Source organism: Anoplopoma fimbria, chromosome 12 (assembly GCF_027596085.1).
Source record: "Anoplopoma fimbria isolate UVic2021 breed Golden Eagle Sablefish chromosome 12, Afim_UVic_2022, whole genome shotgun sequence".
Classification (NCBI taxonomy): Eukaryota; Metazoa; Chordata; class Actinopteri; order Perciformes; family Anoplopomatidae; genus Anoplopoma; species Anoplopoma fimbria.
Genome location: NC_072460.1, coordinates 5377799 through 5398620, shown reverse-complemented (window position 1 = coordinate 5398620; position 20822 = coordinate 5377799). Strand labels below are relative to the sequence as shown.

General features: G+C 44.2%; 1 protein-coding gene across 1 annotated transcript; it reads left to right on the top strand.

Annotated features, from left to right (window-relative positions):
* The first annotated feature begins 1312 nt into the window (after positions 1–1312).
* On the top strand, positions 1313–20608 carry pard6b (par-6 partitioning defective 6 homolog beta (C. elegans)). The gene is made up of 3 exons (XM_054608953.1): positions 1313–1659; positions 2612–2834; positions 16795–20608. Exons 1-3 carry the CDS (start codon positions 1597–1599, stop codon positions 17727–17729), a joined length of 1221 nt encoding a protein of 406 aa, XP_054464928.1. The 5' UTR covers positions 1313–1596; the 3' UTR covers positions 17730–20608.
* The last annotated feature ends 214 nt before the right edge of the window (positions 20609–20822 follow it).

Below are 20822 nucleotides of genomic sequence, written 5' to 3'. Positions count from 1 at the left end.
CACACATTTGAATGACTTATTTAGAGATTGTAAGTGGTTTGTACCATGTCTAATCCCAACTTTGGTTTGAAGAGACATACATGTATGCTAAACCCATTTTAGGAACTGTTCACCTAAACCATACAGCAATAGCTTTTTTTCAATATCAAACCAAAGTTGTCCCAAATCCAAAATCCCTTGCCTAATGAAACAAGAATGTCCTTTTATCATATGTTTCTGGGCCTGATTATGCCGCCCAACGGAATGTTATCAAGTTGGAATGTGTGTAAAGGCTAAATCGATGACAAGGTGTTAAATCAGATGCATTACAGAGAGAAGAGCATGTTATTTAAAAGTGTGGCAGGGAAAACAGAGCAGAAAAGAGGATGAATGGGTATGGAGTTGGCTGGAGTGTTGTCCCATTACAGTAATGTTACTGGCCCTTACATGAAGTTTGGGGACAGCTGCCAATGCTTATAGATAATGATAAGCTTCCCAGGTTAACCATCTATTTATGCACTTACATTTGACTGGCCGCCGTAAATCTGATTCATTTTATAGTATGAGATAAAAATGTTCAACAGAATGTTTTTGTTGAGAAAACTGAACTGATTTTTATGGATAGGAGTGCTTTATTGCTTTATAGCTTCATTGTAAACATATATAAGTGTGTGCGTACACTGCTGGGCAGGTGGCCAACAGCAGGGGGCCTTTATGGCTTTCGGCCAGAAGATGTCACTGTGCAATAAGAAATAATTCGCTTCCCATAACATTTACTCCCACATAAATGTTATAACTGTATTTAACCTAATAATGATTATTTTACAACAGGTTCCCCCTACACCATGTGTAAACAATGTACAGTACCAGTCAAAAGTTTGGACAAACCTTCTCATTCAACTACTTTGAAGAAAATAGAAAAAATAAAATAAAACATATTCTGGTTTGTTTGTTTACCACATAATTCCATATGTGTTCCTTCATAGTTTGGATGTCTTCAATATTAATCTACAATGTAGAAAAAAATGAAAAATAAATAAAAACCATTGAATGAGAAGGTGTGTCCAAACTTTTGACTGGTACTGTACAACAATTACACACATGGTATAATAGGTTAAAATGCCAAATTCAATTTTATTTTCACTTAATAATTATGTTTTGTCGTGAGCTCAAACAACTTTCTGGTTGGTATCATATAATAAATGTTAAAGTGTTTAGTATGGAGTTAGCTGGGAAATAAAGGACTCTTATTGTGAAGTCAAGGGTGGGCGAAACACCGAGGCTTTTATTTTGAAGTCTCGCGTCGCCAGCTCTCCAGGCAAACAGAGAGAGAGAGAGAGAGAGAGAGAGAGAGAGAGAGAGAGACAGTACGTAGTAGTGGTGTCGCTTCATTGGCAGCGGCAAGTATGAGATAAGTTTCCTGGGTGAGCTGGGCCGGTGTCGCATATTCTTGGAGAAGCGACGCAACCCGGCGGAGGAGGAGAAGAAGTCACGGGGACCTCGTTACCGGAATAACCGGTGGATACGGAGCAGAGAGAGAGAGAGAGAGAGAGAGAGAGAGAGAGAGACATAGAGAGAGTACCAGTGCTTCCGCGGCGGTCCCGCTGCAGGCGAAACATGAACAAAAACCACCGAGTACCGAGCAACCGATCCCTGAGTGCCGTGGAGGTGAAGAGCAAGGTACGAATGAAACGCATGCACCGTGAAGGTTAACCTCTCCACCGGGAAACTTCAGCCTCCACAGTGACGTCATGTGGGCTCTCAGTCGGGTCTGCGTGGAGTTGGGTAGAGGAGGAGGAGGTGGTGCAGGCGGAGGTGCAGCTGTCACAGCCTCCTCTGACGCTGTTGACTCAAAGTTTTAAGTCAAGTTCAAGAACCTGCAGAGCCTGCACCTCCACTTTAATGCCCCACACTCCCTGAGAGGGGGGAGGGGGGGGTGGGGGGTGTGTCCGGGGTGACGAGTGAATAGTGGGGCAACAGTGACCACAACACGTGGTGCTTCTACATCAACACTCAGGCAAACAGTTGCTTCAACAGTATGCATCTGCAGACAGACTGCACTGATCACCACGTTGCTCATAAACCAGCATTGTGGGAATATATATATGTATATGTATATATATGTATGTATGTGTGTGTGTGTGTGTGTGTGTGTGTGTGTGTGTGTGTGTGCTGTAAACACAGTGTTTCTTACAACACCAAACATTCAGTCAGGCAGCTTGATCAGACAATGCTGGTCAGTCAGGAACAGATTGCAGAAACATAGAGAGACACACACACACACACACACACACACACACACACACACACACACACACACACACACACACACATACATACTGTATCACAAAGTCTGCATTAATAATTCATTCCATGTGGTCGTGTTGGCTTGTGCACATGGATGACAGACTCTTGCATAAAGCTTACAGTGGTTTTGAAATACAGTGTGCACTTATCGAACACAGCCTCACATCTCAGACCCCTTCAGTGCTTCTTGATCACGCTTGCGTTCATTGGCTTTTTACTACATATCAGCTACGTTGCTGTTTCTTTGGCCTTGTGTTAATCAATTTCTCAATCGATCTCATATCAACGTGCGCTCACATGTGTATGCCTGTCTGCTCCATCACAGTTTGGTGCTGAGTTTCGTCGGTTCTCACTGGATCGGTCGAAGCCGGGCCGCTTCGATGAGTTCTACGGCCTCCTGCAGCACGTGCATCGCATCCCCAACGTGGACTTGCTGGTTGGCTACGCCGACGTCCACGGCGACCTGCTGCCCATCAACAATGACGATAACTACCACAAAGCCATCTCCACTGCCAGCCCTCTGCTCAGACTGTTCCTGCAGAGGATAGGTAAGCAAAGAGGGAGCGTTTGGACAGAGAGTGTTAGTTTCCGCCTGTTTGTTAGGGCAGATCTGCTTTCTGATGGGTACACAAACAGAAGTTTTATGTTATCTCTGAATAGTTTGGCCCAGAAATACAAGACAGGCCATTGAACGGGAAATTTTGCTGTTACGCTTTGTGTATTTCATCAAGATAATCAAAAAGATAAAGTTTTGAAAGACCATGGTATCGCATTACCTTTTCAGTTTTTCAGGCTCCTAGCTGCTTGTGTATTTTGTCCTCATTGAGCTGTCATCACCCCTGTTCTCTAGCTATTTCTTCTGGTGTCCCTTTCTGACCCACATAGCTAAAGGTCAGCGACCTTACTGAGAAGCAGTGTTTAATTCAAAAGGCAATCTCCCTGCAAGGGCTGGACAAAACAAAAAGTCAAATCAACTTAAAGAGCAGATGAATATTTTCAGTGTTTTTCTCAGAACTTCTCCCTGACCACTGTTAGTCAAACATCTCAGCAGGTCCTTGTCCTATTAGGATATCCTGTTTCTTTGGCTGGTTACCTAGACTGTTTGGCTGCTGTAATATTTGCTCATGACTGTTAGTTTGCTAGATGTTGTTTGCACGTGTTTAGGGATTAGCATAAACCTGTTAATATCGGACAACAGAAATATGATTGGTTTAAAATGATGTTTGGCGTGTGCATAATGAGTTGCAGAGTGTGACCTGTTGAATGCAGGGAGGACCCCCGGGCTGTGCTGGCCCCGGGGCAGGTCGGGCCGTGTGCTCTGTTGTGTTTAAGCTGTCTCGCTGTGCCATATGACCCTATAGAAGCTAAGCCACTTTGTCAGGAGGAGATTAGTGGGGTCACCGTGCAGCGCCGCATGGGACCGTGTTTCAATTACAAGCCCCAGACGCTAGCCCCACGCTGGGCTCGCTGCTGCTCTCAAATACACACACACACACACACACACACACAAACAAAACACATGGAAACACACGGTCATGCAGGCAAGCAGGCATCACACATCAGTCAGGCACTCACACACAGCAAGATTGCACAAAGACAGAAGACACACACACACACACACACACACACAGTAATGCAGCCACAGCCTCCTGTAGACCCCCTTGCACTCCCCGGTTTCCCTCCTGATTTACCCACCCCCCCTTCACCCCAATGCTGAGCTCCAGTTGGTCGCGGCTTTAAAGACTCTGCACTGTGCAGATGCAGCAAATTGTCAGCTTATAGATCATTCATTATATTTCTGTAGTTATTATCTCTAGCGATGGCTCTGTTTGTGTACGTGGAAAGTATCTCACATCTTTGCAATCTGCACTCTTGGCAACATGATGTTTGAATTGACAGTGGATGACAAGCTATAATAAGTCCTCCACGATCTTGTTTGTTGTCATCAGCATGGATGACCCTACACCAAAAGTGGTCCTTCATTTTTTCACACTTTGTCACCCCAGTGCAACCCTACCAGAGTTTTCTGCTTTACACCAGTTTGTGTTTAGTGCAGCACAGCGCTTCAGTCCTACGGTAACAAACTGGCTTATGATCCAGTAGCCATTAGACTACTGCTATGTCCTATGAGAACTGAGCGATTATGTAAATGTCTTGGGTGGTCAGATGGGATAGGATCGCTCATTATTGCATAATAGCAAGACTTCAGACAAGGCAGCGGTGTGTGTGTGTGTGTGTGTGCTGAAGTTTGACACAACTTGGCCTTCATGGAACAGTGCGGTACAATCTTATTACACAGATATCTGGGAAATGTGTTTGGTGCTAATGAAAACAACACTAAATCTCCAGGCTCAGTGATTGCAACCAGGTTTCCGACAGACAATTTCCATTGACATAATTTGTGTGTGGTTGTCAATTCCCGGCACGGTTCATTCCATGCGTGTCTAGTGTGGTTTTATTTTGTCTGGAAGTCTTAAATCCTACGTATATCCTAGACTAGGTGGCGGATGGTTTGATGGATGGATAGAGGGATGGATGTTAGGCTGTGAGTGTCTGTTGTCGTACTGTTGTGATGTGGTTCTTGAATAATGCCCACATTGTTGTTGTTTATGCATCACTGACCGGACATTAACGGCGTATTGTTCACTGCTCACCAATGGAGTAACTGTTTGTGCCTGTCTGTGGACTAAGTATGGACCAAGTTATTAAAAAAAAAAAAAAAAAAAAAAAATTGCTTCAACACACACCAATGTAACTCGACAGCACCGGGGGATCCCTTACACCCCACAGCCCCCATCTGTGAGCAAAGTGTTGATGATTATTGAGCTGGCAGTGAGGTGTCCACTGTTTACCGGTTGTCATGGCAGCAGTGAAGAGGCCTGTTCATAGTTGGATTAACATTGCATGAGGCTTGATGGGAGCTGCAAAGCATGCTGGGAGCAGTATTGCTAGCGTTTGAGAACACAGACTGTCTTAAAGGGACAGTTCACCCAAAAATAAGAAAAACATATTTTTCCTCTTACCTGTTGTGCTATTTATCAATCTAGATTGTTTTGGGTGTGAGTTAGAAGATATTGGTTGTATAGATGTCGGACTTCTCAGCAATATAATGGGACTAAATGTCACTTGGCTTGTGGTGCTCAAATCACCCAAAACATACATTTGAAAAAACTCAACAGTCGGGTCTCTTTTGAGAAATCATGACCCGATTATTATTTAAGAATACCACAGGTCTTGTTGTGAGCAGCTTCGTGTAGGAACTTCTTTCTACCAAACTATACCTTCCAACCATATCGGTGCACGGAAGGAAGCATGCATCTACTCATGGACGAGTAAAAGAGAGTAAAAATATATATTTTTGATTTTGGGGTGAACTGTCCCTTTTTTAAAGGTCTTTTTGTAACTTAATCTGTCATTTGGATGTGTCTGATATCCTCATGTAGTTGTAGCTACTTTACGTTGTGTATGTGTCAGAGACACTACACAAACCATCTGAACCAGAATCAATAAAATGTAAATGACACCTAGTCCAGGCAGCACATTAGATGATAGTTTTTAAGAGCTACTTCCTGGTCCTCACTGTTTTTGCTAAGCTCTGTGTAAATGGAGACTGTTGTGGTCATTAGTCAGCTGTTGTAGACAAAGTGGTCAACTGAATAATGTCGATGTTAGTTTCTTTTTAAAGCTTCTACGAGGAACTTTCGTCTTGTTCCGATTTTTTTCGGCCCATGCGGACAAATGCTGTATTGTTTCCAAGCACAAGAGTCCTGTAGGAAACCTCTTATTGTACTGCAGCAGGGTCTGACAGTCAGCGCCTAGTCTGCTCCTAGTCGGAAGAGGATTCCTCCCGCCGGGGCTAAGCTGGATCTGGGTTGGTCCGAGGAGGGCTGGTTGCTGCTGGAGGCAGGAGTTTGAGCTGACGGAGATCTGGGGAACCTGCTTGATTCCGCCAGATTTACCGCAGAATCCGACCAAGTGGCGCCGATAACACGCGTTAAGATAAACTATATAGAAAATAACCAATTTTCTTGTTCCCTATAAGCATCAGTATTAAACAAAGACATTTACATAACAATTTAAAAGTTCCTCATGTCATATTAGCATTTGAGAAACTGAGCGATGCCCAGGTTTGTGTTCGATTGGCTGTAAACATAGTTGTCAGAAGTGATGTCATGTTTGCCTGCACCAGTCATCCAGAACGTTAGCACTGGTACACAACGTACACAGAGTTTCTATGGTTGTCACCCATGTAGCGGTAGCAGCTTTTCAAGCAATCTCTCTCAGGGCGTGGGTTTGTTTTGTCATGTTGCTCATCGCTCACACAGTATCAGTCCTGAACGGCCTGTAACTCTTCCCCTGTATGGTAGAGGAAAGAAAGGTATGGAGAGGGACAGGAATGCTTGTATTTGCGTATCCGAGCAGGGACTGCCTTTGTAATTAGTAACCAGCCCATGACTCATACAGCCAGGGAACAGGTGATGTACAGTGTTGAAAGTACAACACGGACAAAGTCTACACACCCTGCAAAGCAAGCATTAGAGCAGGATAACAGCAGCAACTCTTAGGTGTGATAAGCAATGTACCGAGTCTGGTAAGTAATGGAGGGGAGGTAGATGCACAGTGGAAGAGATCAGGTGAGAATGGGGCCGTCAAAAAGAGCCAGATGAAACCAGGAAGACGGTGTGGTGGAGGGAAACATATTTGGATGTAAGAAACACGGCATTAAACAATCAGAATAAGTGAGGACGTCACAACATGCAAAGAGGGAGAGATTTAAACTGCAAGCTTGAGATAAAAGGATTAAAGCGAGAGAGAGACAAAGTGCTGGCAGGTGTAATGGAGGAAGCACAGGAGAAGTTTAGTAGCACGACGTGTAAGAATAATAGAAATCCCCCACCGCTGGTATAGATCTCAAGTTTTCCACAGAGAATCGTTCCCTAAGATGCTGCGAGGAAACGATTGATTCAAAGCGATGGAGGAAGAATGTGTGGAGGAGGAACATATCTTAGGCCTAATAAGAGAGGTGGAGGGATGAAAGGGAGACAGAGTAAACCTTATTAAAGAGGGAGTAATGTATAAGGCATTGTGAAGGCAAGTCATGTAATTAGAGATGTGGTGGAAAGGAGAGGGAGTAGTGTAAGTGTGATAGGAATGCAGCGAGAGAGAGAGAGAGAGAGAGAGGAGGATAGTGGGAATAGCATTAGTGAGGGAGGAATGCAGAGTGAGGCCCAAGCTGGGGAGGGTGGGAGAGAGAGAGAGAAAGAAATAAAGAGAGAGATGGAGGGAGGGGGCATTTTGGGTGGAATGTGGCCAGCCTCTGATCACGTCTGCTGGCTAGATTAGACAGGACAGGAGGCCGGACTGGACCCTTAGCTCCAGAGCCTGGCTCCGTCAACTAGGGGGGGGGGGGGGGGGGGATGCAAAAAGAGATGCGAAAGAGAATGAGCGAAAGAATTTAAAAACAAGCGAGAGCACACAGCCTTGGAAGCTAAAAAGCCTTACTCTCTTCCATTTGAAACCTAGCTAGATGAGACTTTATACAGGCTGCGAGAAGATGGAGGGAGGGTGGCTTAGATGGAAGAAGAGTAGGTGGGGGGGGGGGGGAGCACGGGGAGCCCAGTCTCTCTGAGCTGAGAAATTCTGACAGTCTCTATAACAGAGTTGTTGAGGGAAGATGAATGGATAGAGGGAGGGAAGGACACAGGGTGAGCATTGAAAAAGGGGAGGCTGAGGCAGTGGGCAAACTGGTGGGTCTGTTGACCACTGCAAATCATAAAGAGAGACTGGAAATACAAGAAAGATGGCCGGGGGGGGAGGGAGGGAAAGTTGGAAAGGAGGCGAGCTATGTCGACCCTTTTTTACCACAGATGTCATCCAAAATATTTGTTTGCGTATGTTGGTAACAGAAGGGGCATTTCCCCCAGCCATTCAGACGAGTCGAGCTGTAAGCGACAGGTGTTCCAGTTTAACATGTGACCGTGTTAACAGGTGACTTTCAGCCGAATGCTTCCGTGGTTGCTTGTAGTAACTAACATAAACTATTGGCGTAGATAATAAACACGGGTAAGTATGTATTTAGAACTGATCCAAGGCCACCTACATGTTCTATTCAGTTTTTTTTTTTTTACATGTCTGAGAGTCACCAGTAAACACAGTCACTTGTTCAACCCAAACACCTGCTGCAAGCTATCAAACGTGTTGACTACCGCTGGACTGATCCAAAATGCTTGTGTTTGTAGCGCCAGTTTTAAGACTCTATAAAGTCAGACCTCTGATTCTATATGTCATGGTATGTGTTGTTCTGTACATGACCACAGATATAATAGTTTTAGTCATCTGGTGTCTTACATGCTCATAATTTCTTGCGTCACCCACTAGGTTTCTCCAACAATTACATATGCATATCTGGCCCACTAAATATGGGTCACATGCTAATGTATTCTACCCACCCACTCACTGATATCACACTGATCTGGAAAGTCAATTTGTTAAGGTTGCATTCGCCGTCCTTGGTGGTTAATGCCCTTATATAGCTTGATAAGCTATTGCACTCTGCCGTACTTCTGTTGCTAACTACGTGTGCACGCTTTCGTACGTCATCATTGTTTACAAGCTGTGAAAGGGTCTATAAATGCAGCTGAGGAAAAGAAGGAGTGTACACTGATTGTGTCAGGGGAATGTGTGACGTGCTTTAACAGAGAATGTAGAACTTTGTACACTTGGGACTCAAAGACGTGTCATAAATTGCTAGCTCATATGTTGCCTCCCAACGTTGAGCCTTGTTTTTGGTCATTTTAGTTCATGTCACTGGTTTTGAAAATGCTGTGCAAGACCAAGGATGGTAGATTCTTCTGAACAAAGAGAGGAGGATATAGTCATTCATTTGTATTTAAAATTAAAATCATGGATGTACACTGAAAGTTCAAACAAATTAAATTCACCCAAAGAAAGGACTTGGTTTCCGCCCAAATGTAAAGACGCATTGGAAAACATAAATAATCAGTGGTATCTTTTTGATTTTGACTTGCGGGCAAACAGATGTATTTCTTGCAGATGTTTTAATTAAAAAGCGTTCTTTCTTTCCCCTGGGCTCGGTGCTACAGCGATATTGATACGAAGCACGATAACTGAAAGGCTTATCTGTGAATTTCTTCCAGCGCCTCATTCCACTGTATTCACCCTGACGGCGAGTAGTCAGCAGGCTTTGACATGCAGCTCCCAAACACTGTTGCCTAACTACGGTCACTGTAGTTTATCTGCTCCTTATCCTCTCTACATTCAGACATTCAGACCCTTTTAACAAAGTTCTAAAACATGTATAGAACTTAGGTCAGTATGGAGGGTGACCATTAAAGAAGTACTGCAGACTCAAACATGTTTCTTAAGCTGTAAACTAATGGATATGACTGTACTTTGATGAAACGCAATCATCTGGTGTTAATAATGACATTTCTTGCCAGATTTATACAATTTGCATTCCATGGTTGAAAATGGCTTAAAGTGCCATCTCCAGTTTTAAATCGGCCCTAATCTTTCAAGGCAAATTCTGAGATAGGTAGGTACTAATCTACGTCAAGAATAAAAGAATATTAATGCCACTGATCAACCCCCCCCCCCCCCCCTCAGCTCTCCCCACACAGTCTTTCGTTTTTACTTTCTGTGTAGCAACACAATCCCAGCACAGCACAAACCTGTTCTCTCCTTTCTGTGGACTGGAAATGTAGCTATCAGCACATTACAACATCTAGGAGATCAGTGTTGAGGACTTACTATCTAGCAATATTAAATAGCTTTTCTGTGCTGTGTGTAGATGAAGCATTAAGTTGTTTAGCGCCTGGCTAGTAAGCTAGCTAACGTTAGCTTGCTAATTCCACCATGCTTTCATGCTACACTGACTTGGCTGTTTAATAATAACTGGATAAGATGCTCTGCCGCTTAGCCCTGCTTCCAATTTTTTTCTGAAACTGAAAACTAGTGACTCTTTCTGTTATAAACTTTTACTTTAGCTGAAAAAAGCGATTTTTTTTTTTTTTTTTTTTATTTTTTTTTTAAAGATCTGTAACCTCATTACAATATAAAGTCTATGGGCCGAGCGGGAGAATCAATGCTTCGCATACTTAGTGGACTTCATACCAATGTACATATGGGCAAATCAGTATGGTTTTAATTGAACTGCTGCATTTTCTTAATGATGTAATAATGCTATTAAGTCTTTCATTGCTCTAGCTACGTTGCAGTCGGCCAAGATGAAGTTCATCTTGGCCGTGAGAAAATTTGCCCCAGTGGCCTGATCTAACTGCAGGTTGGCTGTGTTGTCTTCCAGAGCCGGATGCTGACGGCAGGACAGAGCCAGAAGCTCAGAGTCCCCCCGCTCGTCCCTCCCCTGTAAAGTCCCTGTTCAGACGCATGAGCGACAGGCTTGTGAGACTAGACTTGGGTTCCCCCGGCCCACCAGGCTGCTCCTCCCTCCCTTCTTCTCCGCCGTCTTCCCCGTCATCTAGTCCTTCCTCTCCCTCCCCCTGGAGGACGTACACAGCGGGGCTGCGTAGAAGGCTCGGTTTATCAGACCTAGATCTAGTGTCCTCACCCCGGACTCCTCCCCGTTACCCGGTACTGAAACATACATCCCAGAGTGACCCGTCCCTGTCCCTTACCCTGCCCTGTCCCAAGCGCAGATCCAGCCTCAGCCCAAGGCACGTACCCGCTCCAGTCTACATGCCCCATACCGACTCCTCACATGTCTCAGTCCCCCATCAAGTCCATACTGTTCTTACCAGTCCCAGTCCTGGGCAGCCTTTCACTGTCCTAGACTAACCCTCGTTTCCAGGTGCTACATCTTTTGACCGTATGCTGGCCTCTAGCTGTAGCAGAATCTGCAAGACCAAGAGAGACAGACAAAAAGAAAAAGGCCCGTGCTTTGAGGTGGACCAAAGACACTGAGGGACAGATTGATTGAAGGACACAAAGGAGAAAAATGGGAGGGTGAGGAGTCAATGCAGGAAGGAGAGACGAGCTTATGTCAGCACCAAAGAAATTGATGGAATGGCTTCATAATGCAGACGAGTGCTGTAGAGTGTGTGTAGACGGGCAAATAAAGTCTTATCATTCTGCTTCAACCCCATTCGTAAGCTGTGTTACTTTGTGCACCGCATACCGCTACATTAACAGCCATTTCCCCTACAGTGGAGATAAGTTTCAGTTTTTTTTTTTTTTTGATAAATGGCTCCTGCCAAGACAGAATAGTAAAGCAGGACACATGAGTGTAATAGAGAATTCATGAGTGAGATTACATGAGGAGGCTTAGAAGCAGGCTAATGTTCACGTCTGAGGTCTTTTTGAATTATGGATTTAATAAGCAATTCCTCAAATTGTCAGCTCGTTCTCACGCCGAGGCTTTGTCTTTTCTCTCCGGCTGGACTCACACCGCTCAGATCATCTCCCAAACACTGCCTCTGTTTTCCTTATTGTCCTTATTGCGTCCTTTCCTCTCAGCACTCTCCCTTTGAGCTCCCTCCTTCCTCCCGTATCGTTCCCCTCCGTCTTATCAGCGAGCATTAAGGCACTTTTTATCTGGGCTGTGCCGGGGAGGTATGCTCACCACACCAGGAATAGCAACCCTCCGGGAATTTCCTCCTTTGAAAGTTCTTTTTTTTATTTTTTATCCCTCCTCCTCTTTCCCCTCTCTCTCTCTCTCTCTCCCTCTCCCTCCACTGTTTGTATTTGCTGTATATCTGTATATCTGTCTCTCCTGCGGGTTTCAAGTATTTTTTTTGTTTTGTTTCAAATTGCCCCTGGTTTTTCTCATCGACACATTGACACACACTTACACTCCCCCTTTCCTCCCCCCCCACCCCACCCCTCCTCCCTTCTCCTTGTATCGCTCTGTGTCAGGAACGCCGTGGCACCGGCTGTGTGGTAAACGTCCAGTGCCTTTCATCAACAAACCTGACTGTTTCCAGAACACCGCAACCTTTCAGCGGCTCAGCGTTTTCTTTGCGTTTTTCAAACTGGAGACATGTGTCATGTTTGGATACTGAAGACAGCAGTTATTATTCTTTACAAACAAATAAAACCCTTTTTCAGGAAGCTTTTAGCTAGAGCTCTACTCCGGCATGTCTCTGGACAACATTTTATACAATTTATTTCAGAGATAAATACAGCCGTGTGCTGTGGCCTTGTTTCTAATGCTCCATACGTCTCTAGCTGTAATTGTATTACTCACAGTATTGGTGAGTTATTGTGTCACACAATGAAAGATTCACATTTGTTTTATCACTCCAAGAGCAGCTGTGCGTAAGTCCCTGAAATGTAATTGTAGAGTCAGTGGTGCTTGACAGTAACGGTAGCATTCGTAGAAGCGATAGTGGCAGAACTTATGACACGTCATGTAGCTCCTTCACCTGGACACAGTGTCAGGTGTCCGTGACTCAGCACCGGGCAGGACAAGTACCAGGAAGTAATGGATGGTTTGTGTCATCGCTGTCGTCAGGGATCATTATATTTCAGGGAAAGGCCGGGCCCTTGTTCTCCTGCATCATTGTTATTGTAATGCCATGTAATCAGGAGGAGAGTAGCTGTTGCTGATGTAGTGGGTGTAACAAGAGCTCCGGAGCAGATGCACGCATGAGTCAGTGGTGCTAAAAAATGTACGACTCTGCACAACTTTTTTATTTTTATTTTCTATTAGTTAAAAAAAAACATATTTTCGCTTTTATTCTTTGTTCCAGATAAGTAGGTGGTGTCACATTGAAATAGCTGTGCCTTTTTTTTATTTTTTTATTCTGAGCCATTAATGTTGGCTCCTTTTTTAAAAAAGCCAAAGTCCAGAGTGATGCATCAAAGAGTGTGTGAAGAATAGAGCACAGAGAAAGATGATGTGCTCAGCCGATGCACACCAGTCTGAGCAAGTGCTTTCCTCTCCTTAGGCAGAGGAGTCGCGTATAGAGATGCATTAGTTGTCCAGCGTGTGTGTGTGTGTGTGTGCGTGTGCGTGTGCGTGTGTGTGTGTGTGTGTGTGTGTGTGTGTGTCACATACTACATAGAGGAATGACTAAGCATCGCTGCGTGTGTCCTCGCCTGTGACGATGTGCGCTGGGTCGTCGTTTTCTCCTCCATTGCCCCGCTTCCTTTGCTCCTCGCTGACTCCATTCAAAGTGTGGGAAATCAAAGCAGCCTCTGCATAGTTGGAATGCCTAAGCTGTGCAGAGCCATGGCAAGCGCAGGGCTGGGGTTAAGGTGTTTTTTTTATTCAAGGTTTGTGACTTCTCCTGATACACTGCAGGTGTATACATCATATCATAGCTATCGTCTGAGGAGAGGAGAAGCTTTTGGCAAAGGTAGCCAACAGAGCTACTGTATGTAGAGTTAGTCTGCGGTAGTTAAAGTGGCAGATTAAAGTGTGAAGACTCTGTAGAATCATGAGACCTGCAATACTTCATTCAGAGTAGTCTTTTTATCACCACGTCCCTTTAAGGGGGAAAACAAGAGTTTTGCTGGTTGGTTGCGCCAATGATGAATGAATAAATAAAAAAGAAACACTGACCTGATTTGTTCCCCTGCCAATCCTACAAAAAGGTTGATGGGCTTCACGTTTCCAGACAGACATTATCTAATTTTGTATTACTTTTTTTGACCTACTGTTTAATGACTTTTTATGCCTTTTTTAACATACTATACCATGACTTATTTATGACTATTTTATGACATTTGTTGTCATGCTATACCATCCCTTGACTTTTTTATAGATTTTTTTATACATTTTTTGGACAAACTATATTATGAATGTTTTCAAACTGCGATAATAATTATTTTTTATGACTTTTTTCGACATACTCTACTATGACTTTATAACAACCTTTTTTCAACTTGCTGTACTATGACTATGATTATCTGTTATATTCCAATTATGTAGAAAACCAGATCATACTTCCGAAATCATATTTATATAAAATGAGAAGTTTCAATAACTTGACTGCACACTTTTGTTAGCTTTTTAATATAATATAAAATGATTTATAATATTAAAACAAGATTTTTCCCGCAGTGTGCTTTGAAAGTTTCTTATGGAATGCACTAGTAAACAATTAATACAATTGCTAGTAAATTCCTTCCATCATCAAAAAATAAACATTTTCTTTGCTATGTACCTGCCATTTACAGCAAATTCGGTTGTCTGTTTTGCAACAAAAATATTAACGTTTATGTCGTCTAGCGTTTTATTTTTAGTGTCGCTGGGACAAGTGGGCTAGTGTTTTTCTCGAGCCCTGTGTGGACACAAAATAGGGTCATTTTTACTGTACCAAATGAGGAACAGTGTGCGTTTGTATTGTGGCTCCCCTATAGGCCTTTGTAGCCAATTAGACTAGAGAGATAGAGAGTTCTGCTTCGGTGCTCTAATGAGCTATAATGTAGCTGTGGCTTTACTGAGGGCTGCTGTTCATTAGTGTTCAGGCATCATCGCTAACCAGAGATCAACCTCATAGTGTGTGTGTGTGTGTGTGTGTGTGTGTGTGTGTGTGTGTGTGTGTGTGTGTGTGTGTGTGTGTGTGTGTGTGTGTGTGTGTGTGTGTGTGTGTGTGTGTGTGTGTGTGTGTGTGTGTGTGTGTGTGTGTGTGTGTGTGTGTGTGTGTGAATGAACACCTGCTTCTGTGTGCTCACATATGTTGTTTCCGCAAGTTTGCTGGGACCACATGGTGGTCAGGAAGATGCCTGCTTGGGCCATTTGTTTGTGTGTGTGTGTGTGTGTGTGTGTGTGTGTGTGTGTGCCGGTGAGTGACCCTTGGGGGCGTTCCTACTCTCTTTGCTCAACTATAACTCTATTGTCAGGTCTGGCCTTTCATATGCTGGACATGGAGGGATGGTTTGGATGGAAAAGGAGTCTAGATAGAGCGACGTGCGTTGCGGAGCGTCGCCTCGTCCCATGCATTACATTGCACTGCACAAACAACCAGGCTAAGAAGGGAGCCTTATGTGTGTGTTTGTGTGTATGAGAAACATCCACCTGTACGCCCTTTTTTTTTTGCATAATGCTCCTCTTTATGGCAGTGTTTACGGTCATGACAGGGGTGAGTCATGCAGAACAGGAACAGAGCGCGGAGGAAGAAACTTGTGTTTTAGCATTTTTTTCACCTCTCAGGTTCTTATGAAGCTATTGTTGCTATATCTTTTTTTCTCTCCACTCATGGTGAGTTGCCCCCCTAAGGTCAGGTCTGGTATAGAGTAAGTGAGTGTGTGTATACACTAGACTCGTGCCTCATGGGAACCGAAATGCGAGACCGTCGCTCGTTCTCGGGACAGTTGATCCTTTGTTTTGGTTTTAAAGATGGAGAGGGGAGTGGTGGGGCGCGTACCCGTCAGAACCTGAGAGCCGGGAATCTTTCTCAGCCACCCGAAGGGATGTTTTCCCAGATTACTCATTCACACTCAGAAGGGAGAGACAAACAGCGAGCTGAGAAGTGTTCAGTGAAGATTGCCAGAGCTTTATTTATAGAGCGCTTTCATCTAAAAATAGAGTTCACAAAGTGCTGTGAAAACTGCAAAAAGTTAGGAGTATAGAAAAGGTGAAAAAGTTGAGGACATATTCAGAAGAAAAGATGTTGAAAATAACACCAGAAATAGACAAAAATCTAAGATTAGCAGGCTGAAAAAGAGAATGAAAGTCACAAAGATGTTAATGTTTAGCTGCTTGTATTATACTGGTTAACTATTAGTGAGACCAAGGTCTAAGTTCTCCCTTGTCTAGTGTTAATATCAGCCAAGCTGGGTTAAAGTATACAGCAGTGTGACAGTGTACACACTCCACAAAACGCACATAAAAAAAGGGGGCATACAGTGACTCACACAGCTAAAATGTAACCATTATTTTCTTGGTTTGACCTTTTTGTTATCCAACTCTCACCTGTGACAGAGATTCCAAAATATCTTTAAATGACCAGTTGGATATTTGGGGGGAGCGTGCTGAGAAGATCGACACCACTCTCACATCCGTCCGTTAACATGGAGCTACGGCCGGGAGGATGCTTAGCTTAGCTTAGCATTAAGACTTTAAGACAACAGGGTAACAGATCTGCCCACCAGCACTTCTTAAGATCTCCAACTAACTCGTTACCATGTGATGGTTATTTGTCAAAGAGCGCCGGTGAATGGCTTGCAGTTGGCTGGTGGGGCGTTTTGCATCAGTGTGACCTGAGGGGGGGTTCTGGGGATCAACGTAGACTTGTGTGTGTTCAGCACAGACTCCCTGCAGGGACGCCTCAGGCTGAGAGCTGATCCATCGCAAAGCATTATTCATTCTCCTGAAAACGACATGATGCAACGGAGTGTCAGCCTTGATGTGTAATCAGCCTGGTGTGATGTTAATAGAGAATTAACCAGCTTTTGTTTTATTTATATCCTCTTTGTTTCTCTCTTCCCTTTTTCTTTCTGTCTCCATGCAACATCTTTGTCCCCTCTTCTGCTTCCTCTTCCCTACTTCTCTTTCTTCTACTTCCTCTATCGTGTGCTCTGCAGAGGAAGCCGACTACACGTTTGGTACCAACTCGCTGACCAGGAAGAAGAACACGGTGCTCTCGGCCGTTCTCCTGCGGCCCGACGCCAACAGGAAGAAACCACCGGTGATCATCAGCCTCCCGAGGGACTTCCGCCCCGTCTCCTCCATCATCGATGTGGACATCCTCCCTGAGACGCACCGACGCGTGCGCCTGTACAAGCACGGCCAGGAGAAGCCGCTGGGTTTCTACATCCGGGACGGCTCCAGTGTGCGGGTCACCCCTCAGGGCCTGGAGAAGGTCCCGGGGATATTCATCTCCCGCATGGTGCCCGGCGGGCTGGCGGAGAGCACAGGCCTGCTGGCAGTCAACGACGAGGTGCTTGAGGTGAACGGCATCGAGGTGGCTGGGAAGTCTTTGGACCAGGTGACGGACATGATGATCGCCAACAGTCACAACCTCATCATCACCGTCAAGCCCGCCAACCAGCGGAACAATGTCGTTCGCAGTGGAGGAGGAGGAGGAGGCGGCGGCACTGCGTCCGGTAGCTCGGGACGCTCCTCGGACAGCGGCGCCAGCTACTACGGCTACTCATCACACGGTGGGGTCGGTGCCGCGGCGTCAGCGCCGTCGCACATCATCCAGAACTTCCCCGTCGGGGAGCTGGAGAGCGACGAGGACGACGAGGACCTGGTGATCGAGGTGGGAGGCGAGGCCGTGCCCCTCAGGCGCGACCCGTCCAACTACAGCATGCCCTCGCTGCCCCGCTACGAGCCGCACCTCAACCTCCGCACCGCCTCCGCCTCCACCCTCTCCATCAACACCAACGGAACCCTGCAGGCCAGCGGCAGCAGCGGATCACTAAGCAACACCAACCCCTCTTCGACCACGCCGTCACCAGACAGAGCAACTGAGAGGCGGAGTCTGGAGGAGGACGGCACTGTCATTACTCTCTAGGACGGGCGCTCGCACACTACGAAACACTGGAAACCAGAGAGACAAACTTCTACTCACACCTGGGGTAGTCATGGTGATCCGCTAATCAAACACGGGAACACCCTGCACCATCATACAACGACTGCACCTGAGAAGCACAATGTGTACTCATTAAATCACACGACACTGACACACAACATGTTTGTACATCCTAACATTTACGCGTCAAACACTTTTATCCTCTACATGCCAATAACCACGCATGCGTGCCATAGTGGTGACCCCCACCCACCCATCCACCCAGTTCTGCAGGCACAAAAAGTGTAGAAGAAGTGTAATCTGATGCCCCTCATCCTCCACTTCCTTTCTAAACCACTACAAGCACTTGTTTTGCACCTGGAAACCGTTGTTCCGCTGAGCTTCCCCTAGAGGGCAGAGATGAGACACCACATCCTCATCATCAGTCCCATGAATAGATGGTCAACAGGTTCATTCCACCCCCATCATAACAAACACACACGGAAGTAGGATGTTAGCTCAAGCATTTGTTGACAATCTGTAGCTGTTTTTTTTTTTTTTTTTCTTCCTTTATTTTTGCCTTGTCACCCCACTTTGACCTCCCCCCTTCCCCCTGGTGACCACAGCATGTGACCGGTAAACAGTTGCGGTTTTTTCCCCCGCGCAATCGTCCGAGTGCTGAGATCTGCAATAATAATGTAGTTTTTATACGAGGAAAAAACACCTAGAAAAAAACAACAAGAAGAAAAGAAGTCTGTGGTCTTTGTGTTGACTCGGATGCTTTTAACCGCTCTTATTAGCTGTTTTATTTCCCCTCTTTTACCTGCCGTGATAATGAATGACTGATAATGAAAGCTTGACGACTTTTTATAATTCTTTGGGGTTAACTTGTCTTTTGAAAATCTCTTTACCATCAGGCCTGTGTTTTATATTATTTGAGCATTTTGTTTCTGTTTCTTCCTCTTTTCTTTTACACAATACTTGTACCTCACAAGTGACTGTATGACCAGTTTCCATCCGACCAACGGGAGGTTGCGAGTCACTCGCGTCTCACTGGGAATGGGACGACTCGGAATGAATCTCCCTCTCATGTTTCCTTCATATTGCACTCCCTCTACTTTGCCACGACAAGGGCTATTTCCCCTGCTGCATGTATACAAAATGACAAAATGTGAACGTGATTTTAATATTTCAGTTCTCTCCCTCTCCATTCTCTCCGGACCATGACTCAATATATCTCATCTCAGCACTGTACAATACACTCATCTCTCTCGCCAGGCCCAGAGTCCACTTGGATGTGACACGAGACATTTGCATATGAAAAGTGTTCTCTGCACCACTTCCTTCTTGTATCTTCATTCTCACTGAATTCAATCAATGACGCACTAGAAGAGAATGTAACGCAACCACTGTATTCATCAATGCTACTAAATATTGACTTTGGGCCTAAACGGCGGATCAATAGCTGGACTGTAACGCTATTCGCAAACACAACCACACAAATTAGTTAGTGATGCATTCAGTGACAAGAGAGAAACCGCCTGTATCTCAAAGTATGCCCTGTTCAGATTGAGTCATGTTTAAACAATAAAACACATGCAGGTGCACTGGTCACACAAACACAGTATGGGAATTTTGTTCCCATACTGTGTTTGAAAAAGGCGAGGCAGGGCACTCTTATGTGCAGTATGTCTTGGCTCGGATCTGTATTTGGTATTCCCATCCAAAGCTTTCCTGTCTACACCAGATGCTATTTAGACAAGCTTTCAGTCATCTGTCACCTAACTGCAAGTAAGGTTATATATATTTATATTTATATATATATATATATATATATATATATTTATATATATAACCTTACTTGCTCTCTTGTTAAAAGTGATACCATTGACTTAAGCATGGCTTTTATCTCACTGGCTGAAACATGGTGGACGCACACACACTGAGTAATGTTTATTGGCTCTATCTGAACCCATGTGCACTTGTAATGAGACACAGTACATTCACACAGATCCCCATCACGCTAACGTCCATCCTTTTGTAGTTCTGTTTATTGCTTGAATATCCTCTGATCTTATCAAACAGTGAATATTGATGACTGGAAACCAACGTAATGTGCTCCCGCTATTGTATTTCAAGCTATTTGTATAAGGTACTGTGTTTTATGGTACACAAGAGTGCTGATGGGATTCTGTCTTCTTTCATTCCCAACATGAAACAGTTATGAATGGTACTCTGAATGGAAGACTTTTAGAAATCAATGTTAATTTATTTTCTTAATTTCTATCTTTACCACACGGACACTGGGATTGTAACCACGGCAACATTGTTATTTATTCTCTAATCATGCGTCTGCATTTTTTTTTTCTTCCTTTGTACACATTTAATGACTTTATTTTTATAACTGATATGTTTTTTCTGTGATTGTTGTTTTGGTCGTAAATCTCTCAGTAGATGTTATAGCCCAATAGGAGATGATTTCAGTAGGTGATTCTACTGTTCTGGCTAAAGCAACAGGAGAGTCTGCCCACGTGAAACTACTATTTTTTTAGTTTTTCCCCATACTGTGAATTATCTATATTATTATGTGGGAGAGAAACCGTTGTATTAGCACAACCTCAAAACAGGCTACTTGTTTTGCTTCGAGTACGATTTTGTTTTTTTAAAGTGACCAAGCAATGATTTTTGCTTGCCAGATAAATCCAATGGTATAGATTTGTAAAGAAGATTGTCAGTATTTTCATATCAATGATATATATGATGTACATTTTTATCACACTTAATGAAAATGTTTTAAAATTCAACTGGAGATGTATGAATAAATAGATGTACACCTGTTATTGCTGATTGACAGAGCTGGATAAAATAAACTAATGTGTAGCAATATTCATTGTTTGTTGTCTGTCAATGTATAGAAACAGCTGTGTATTGAAGGGGCCATTTGTCAGGAAAATCTAAAGGAAGCATAAATGAAAGGGCCACTGCCGCACCATGGGTTTGTGGTTTAATCAGGCAAAAGAGTACATTGTCCATACGGGATTCTGTTTTTCTTATGATTTATTTAGCAAAACAAAACAGACGAGGAACCAAAGAACA

Excerpts from the sequence above, each read along its gene's own strand:
- pard6b (XM_054608953.1), top strand. The coding sequence starts at position 1,597 with ATGAACAAAAACCACCGAGTACCGAGCAACCGATCCCTGAGTGCCGTG. Across the intron at positions 1,660-2,611 it reads CCGTGGAGGTGAAGAGCAAG|TTTGGTGCTGAGTTTCGTCG; the intron begins GTACGAATGAAA and ends GCTCCATCACAG. Across the intron at positions 2,835-16,794 it reads ACTGTTCCTGCAGAGGATAG|AGGAAGCCGACTACACGTTT; the intron begins GTAAGCAAAGAG and ends TGTGCTCTGCAG.